This window comes from Pediculus humanus, genomic scaffold (genome assembly GCF_000006295.1).
Source record: "Pediculus humanus corporis 1103172108219 genomic scaffold, whole genome shotgun sequence".
NCBI lineage: Eukaryota > Metazoa > Arthropoda > Insecta > Psocodea > Pediculidae > Pediculus > Pediculus humanus.
This window is the reverse complement of record NW_002987789.1, coordinates 37,372-43,751: the sequence shown is the minus strand read 5'-3', so window position 1 is coordinate 43,751 and position 6,380 is coordinate 37,372. Positions and strand designations below refer to the sequence as shown.

The 6,380-nt window shown below is 24.7% G+C and overlaps 3 protein-coding genes across 3 annotated transcripts in view; all 3 read left to right on the top strand.

Annotated features, from left to right (window-relative positions):
- Nucleotides 1-635, top strand: part of Phum_PHUM448540 (dolichyl glycosyltransferase, putative) — a gene marked incomplete at both ends in the record, with an annotated part of 1,821 nt that extends 1,186 nt beyond the window's left edge. The window contains one exon of the mRNA XM_002429649.1: nucleotides 31-635. Coding sequence (XP_002429694.1) covers nucleotides 31-635 — 605 coding nt within the window. The remainder of the gene's footprint in view (nucleotides 1-30) is intronic.
- A 208-nt stretch (nucleotides 636-843) lies between these two features.
- Nucleotides 844-1,210, top strand: Phum_PHUM448530 (uncharacterized protein; the record flags this gene model as incomplete). The annotated part of the gene is made up of 2 exons (XM_002429648.1): nucleotides 844-1,022; nucleotides 1,111-1,210. 2 exons carry the CDS (start codon nucleotides 844-846, stop codon nucleotides 1,208-1,210), a joined length of 279 nt encoding a protein of 92 aa, XP_002429693.1.
- Nucleotides 1,211-1,389: 179 nt separating this feature from the next.
- Nucleotides 1,390-2,803, top strand: Phum_PHUM448520 (Mevalonate kinase, putative; the record flags this gene model as incomplete). Its single annotated transcript, XM_002429647.1, has 4 exons — nucleotides 1,390-1,916; nucleotides 1,982-2,378; nucleotides 2,451-2,639; nucleotides 2,726-2,803. 4 exons carry the CDS (start codon nucleotides 1,390-1,392, stop codon nucleotides 2,801-2,803), a joined length of 1,191 nt encoding a protein of 396 aa, XP_002429692.1.
- Between the last annotated feature and the right edge of the window lie 3,577 nt (nucleotides 2,804-6,380).

Here is a 6,380-nt window from a genome sequence, read left to right as displayed (position 1 = left end):
ATGTAGTATACAAATTAAATCAAAATGTAGATCGAATAAAATTAGCCAAATTTTGCATTCTTAGCGTTCTTGCTACATCATTTATATCATTGTATGATTTATTTAGAAATCCCACGATAAAAAAATTGTTATTATCATTCATCAATGTATCATTGAGTTTTTTTTTATTCTCATATCAGGTTCATGAAAAATCAATTCTTCTTACAGCTCTTCCCATACTTCTTTATTTCCCCTTTGATCCATTTCCATGTTTTTGGTTTTTATTGGTGTCTACTTTTTCAATGTTTCCATTATTATTAAAAGATGGCTTACTCATTCCTTTTATTTCTCTCACTGTATTATTCACATTATTCGTTTTTGCAAATGTTAATTTTCATTTGATGTCGGAAGAGAAAAAATTTAAACAAAATTTAAAAGGGACATTGGTTAAAAAAAAACATAATTTTATTTTTACAATTTTTAAACTCTCCATATTCTTATACATGATTCTATTCCTTTGTTCGCTTTTTGTAAAACCTCCAGAAAAATATCCAGACCTTTGGCCTTTGTTACTTTCAATTTATTCATTTTTACACTTTTTCTCATTTAAAATTTATTTTAATGTCATACAAATATTTTTTTCTTTTAAAGAATAAATGGAAAATAAATGGATTGTAAATTATATTATTTGTAATTTAAATTGAAAATGTTTTTTTTTTGTAAAAATACACATTGAATTTTCTGATATTTTCTTTTATTTAATAAATAAATTTGAATGTTTTTTTTTTAAATTTGATTTATTTGACCTTTAATACTTTTTTTTTTTTTTTTTGTTATCAATTTAATTAAAACATAATTTATTTAATGTTAACAATTGGTGGTATAATTCTCTTGATTTTAATTGGGAATACCGACATTTTGTTTTTTTTTTTTTTTTGTAACTTACAGAGCGTTACAGACGAGTCGGACGGATGTGGAGCAAAATTTTCCGCCATTATTGTTTCCCCTCAATTTGAAGGAAAACCGCTTTTGCAAAGGCACAGGTATTCTCATTTTAAAACAAAGTATATAATTATTTAAACTTTAAATTATAAATATAAAAATATTTAAAAATTTTTTTTTTGTTGTTAGACTGGTTAACGGTGTTCTAGAAGAAGAACTCAAGGTCATACATGCATTCAATCAACGGACTTTAACGCCGCGACAATGGGAAGAAATGAAGTCGGAGTGAAAGTTTTTTTTTTTTTTTTTTTTTTTTTTTTTTGAAATTTTTATTTACTAGTATTAGTATTCGAAAAGTATTTATATGATATTCAGGTTAGTGTAATTTTTATTTTTTCTTAAGTTTGTGTTTAATTTCAACTAATAATAATAATAATAATAATAATTTTATTACAGAGTGTTAATAAGATGAATTATCCTGCATCAAAACCGTTTAAATTTAATTTATCCGCTCCTGGTAAAATAATTTTATTCGGAGAATATTCTGTGGTTTTTAACAAACCTGCACTGGCAGGTGCTCTGTGCCTTCGTACCAGACTACACTTCGAAGAAAATTCGTCGGGAATTGTACACGTTAAATTTTCCGCTCTAAACCTAGAAAAGGAATTCGATTTGACGGATGTTAAAAATTATTTCACGGGTACTCATCAAAATGAAAATTGGGGAGAATATTTGGCACGTTTGAATAACGGAATAAGAAATTTATGCTTGAAAACTTTGTCAGAATCTCAAAATAATTGTTTGCTCGCTTTTTTTCACTGTTTTCAAAATTGTATGAATTTTTCTCGGGGATTTAAAATCGAAATAAATTCCGAATTACCCGTCGGTTGCGGCGTCGGAAGTTCTGCAAGTTTTTCCGTCGTTTTATCAGCAGCATTTTTACTTTATCAACATCATTTAAAGGGGAGTCAAAACGTTAGCGAGCTCGTTAGGAGGTGAGTAGTTTATCGTCATTAAAGATAATTTCCTAGTGCCAATTTGTTTTTTTTTTTGTTTACAGAAATAACAACGGGATTTGTGATTTCGTTGATGAATTCAAAAATACCGTGTCGGAGATGTCTTATTCGTGTGAAAAAATATTTCACGGATCTCCGTCGGGAGTGGATAACACGACGATACTTCACGGAGCACTATTAAAATTTATTAAATCAAACGAGGGTCATAATCAGATGGAAATGATAAACACAAAATCGACGATTAGAATATTATTAGTCAACACGAACGTTCCCAGGAGTACGAAAACGTTGGTCGAAAACGTTCGGAAGTTAAAAAATCGTCATCCGGAAATTATTGAAAACGTATTGAAAGGAATGGAAGCCATTGCGTTAAATGCCGTCAGTATTTTAAAGTGCGAAAACACGTCAAAATGTTCGGAAAATTTTATTTCTCACTTTGGAGTAAGTTAATGTTGTTGTTTCCAACAAAACGAACTTGATACGTTATTAATAATAATAATAATTGTGTTTTAGGAATTGATTTCGTTAAATCATAATTTATTAAGAGTTCTCGGTGTGTCTCATCCGGCTCTGGAAGAAATCATTCAAATCGCGAGTAAATATGATTTACATGCCAAATTGACGGGAGGCGGGGGAGGTGGATTTGCATTCGTATATTTACCGGATAATACGGAAACGTGTAAAATTAAAGATGTCAAAAAGGTAAAATTACACACACTTGACGAATATAGTCCTTCGTTCAAATCCCTTTATCGAATTTAATTTTTTTTTTTTAATTTTTGTTTAAGGAATTGGAATCATCCGGATATACAGTTTTAGAAGTAAGTTTAGGCGGATCAGGATTAATCATTGAGGAATTTATTTAAAATAAAAAAATGTTATGAATTTATATATATATTGTATGACTTTTTTTATATTTCCTCCATTATCTTTTCCTCTTAATTTTTATAAAATAATGTAATTATTTTTTTCTCACGGTAACCTTGGGTTATTAAAGTAACATCATTAAATATAAGCTCTCATTTATATAAAAAAAAATGTTAAAATTATTTATTAACCCGTACCCCTTGTGGTTTATCCCCACAAAAAATAATAATAATAATATTTTTTTTAATGTTAAAAATAAAATAATCCGTTATTTTAACAATTTGATAACATCATATCATTCTTCGATAAAACAAAAAAAGATTTAGGGTGATGCGGAAAATTTTTAAAAGTAAGCAGTCGATAGAAATATGTAATATTAATAATAATAATATATACCTATTAAAAAAAAATTTTTCTTACTCAGCAAATCGAAAAAAAAAAAAAAAAAAAAAAAAATTGAAAGTGAACGGATAAATCCCGCTTTTCCTTTTACTTATCTACCATCGACAATGTTTACCTTACGATTATAAAAAAAAATTATACGTTTGACCTAGAAAAAATTTAGTTCGTAAAATAAATATCAGATGTCACTGCAAACGTATAAACTCGCGCATTCTATAAGCATGTGTTGAATTTAAAAAAAAAAAAAAATTTTTTTTTTATATACATTTTTCTCATGCATCATACAAATTTTTTTTTTTTTGTACGGTTGTTGTCGTGAAGTCGCGAGCGTGTAATGATAATAAGATCTCCGTTCCGTTACAAATAAATCAGTTTTAATTTTTTTTTTTTTTTTTTTAATAGTATTCAATAATAATAATAGTGTAAAATGTCGTGTAATAAAAAAGGAAAAAAAAATTCAATCATTCGATTAATATTTGTCAAAGAATAAACGAGAGAGAGAGAAAAAAAAAAAAACTGACCTTGTAGTGTAGAAATATTTCCGAAACATTTTTTTTGTTGTCTTATCATACGTATTATTATTATTATTGTGATGTGATGATTTCAAAATGGAACCTGGTTCTTTGATTATCATTTTTTGCGGTAAATTTTCTCTTATTTTACATTTATTATTAGTATTATTATCATCATTAACCGTGATATCGGTTAAACTAACTATAAAATTAACATTAATTTAATAATTTAATAATTTAAACCGAAATTTTACATTTTCAATATGTCGCCGGTCGTAAAAAACCCTTAGAAGGATCAACCAAGTAAAATAAAATAAGATTTAATTTTGAAAACTTTTTAAATGGTGTAAATTTTAAATCATTTTTTGAAAGATTTTTAAAAAAACGCTTCGTTTAAAATTGTCGAGAGAGAGAGAGAGAGAGAGGGGGGGGGGAAAAATTTGACGACCGTTGGTTTTTTTTTTTTTTTGTCGTGTTGGCTATAGTCTATAAGAAGGCTTTGACAGGGGCTAAAATGTTGCTGACTAAAGTTAAAAAAATTATGCAAACGCCCCCGTAAAAAAAAAAAAAAAAAAAATTCTTAGTCAAAAGATAACTTCAAATGAATCATTTTTTTTTTTCTTTAAACAAATAAAATAAATTTCACGTTGAACTATTTATAAGGAAATGAAAATGAAAAATATTTGCCATTACGCATTAAATAAACATTTCGAACCGTTTTAATAATAAAAACCAAAAGAAACGTTGGAGGAAAATAATAATAATAATAAAAAATGGCAAATTTATCAAAAAAAAATTTCACTTTTTGTTTTTACAATTATTTATATATATATATATATATATATATATATATATATATATATATATATATATATATATATATATATATATATATATATATAAATTCTTTTAATAAAAGAAAACTTTTACATAATTATTTAATAAATTTTTTAATAACAAAAAAAGAAAAAAAACCGTTGGAATTTTTTTTCTTTTAAACAACAACAATTAATTGCAATTAAATTTTTTTTTTTTTTTTTTTTTACCAGAATTTTAATTGTCATTAAAAGAAACTTTTTTTCCCGTTTTTTTTTTTTTTAGTTTCTTACGGTCAGTCATTTAATTAATTAATTAATTAATTGTAAAAAAAAAAAAACGTTAATTTCGGTTTTATTATTATTATTATTTTTTAAAGGAGTTGCGGATGGCATAGAGTATTTATCATAAGGTATATAATAATAATATTTAAAAATCATTAAATTGCTTTGGTAAAAATTTAAAAAAAAAGTATGCCGATTGCCACATTAAATGTATAAAATAATAATAATAATAATGATAAAACCATAGAATTTTTACTTTTCGATGAAAGTAAGCGTGCGTTTTCTTTTTTTTTTTTTTTTTTTTTATTAGAAATTCTTGATTTAAAACCGTGAATGAAAGATGATACTGTCACACAAGTATTGATGAAACGAAATAAGATAATATTTCATTTTTTTTCATCGAAATTTAATTTCAAATGTTTTTTATTTCCCGAACGTTTTCCCTTTTTCTTTAAGAAAAATGGCCGGTTTTGATTTTTCTCCTTCTTCATCCTCCTTCTCCTCCTCTCCTTCTCCATCCTCCTTTTCCTCTCCTCTCCTTCCTTCATCCCTCTTTTGATTATTATTATTTTAATTCGGGATAAAATCCAGAATATTCCTATAAAAGAAAAAAGGTATGAATTAAACTAGTGCGAATCAATAAAATAAATAAATAAATAAATAAATAAATAAATAAATAATAATAATGATTGATAATATTTTTTTTAAATACGATCGACACGTTGATAACACGAAAATTAAATTTATACCTTTCTTTTTTTATTTCTACCTTAACTTTTATCGTTTTAAACGCGACCTTGATCTGTCTCTCTCTCTCTCTCTCTCTAACATCTTCTCGAAAAAAAAATACTAAAAAACTAAACATTCACTAAAAAAAAAAAAACGAAATTCTTTTATATATATATAAATTCATTTAAATAAAAAGTTATTAACAATTTTCACTACTATTACTATTTTCCTTATAAATATTTACTACTACTACGTTCGATTAATCGAACGATTAATCGAACATTATTAATAACCGTTAAAGAAAAAAATAATGATAATCATTTATATATTTTAAATTATTAAATTTTTCTTTTTTTTTTTTTTTTTAAATATCAAATCCATAAATTGCCATTCGATTTAAATGTAAAAAAAAAAAAAAACTTTTTCTTTTATTATTATTATTATTATTATAAACTTTCAATATAATGTGGCAACATTTGTTTTTTTATTTAACTTTTTTTTTTTTTTAAACATTATAATCGAGTTTCGATTGTTGAAATTGATGGTTTTTAAAAAGACGACTTTTACAAAAATAAAAAAATCATTATATGTTTATCATTATTATTATTATTATTATTATTATTATTATTATTATTATTATTATTATTATTATTATTATTATTATTATTATTTCTTCTCTCTCTCTCTCTCTTTCTCTCAATCATGCACGATGATATTTTACTTATTTATTATGAGTTTTTTTTTTTTTTTTTTAAATATTTGTTTATAAATTTTCACGCGCCAAGTAATTTTTTTTTTTTTTTTTTTTTTCGAGGTCTTTTCGATATTCGTTT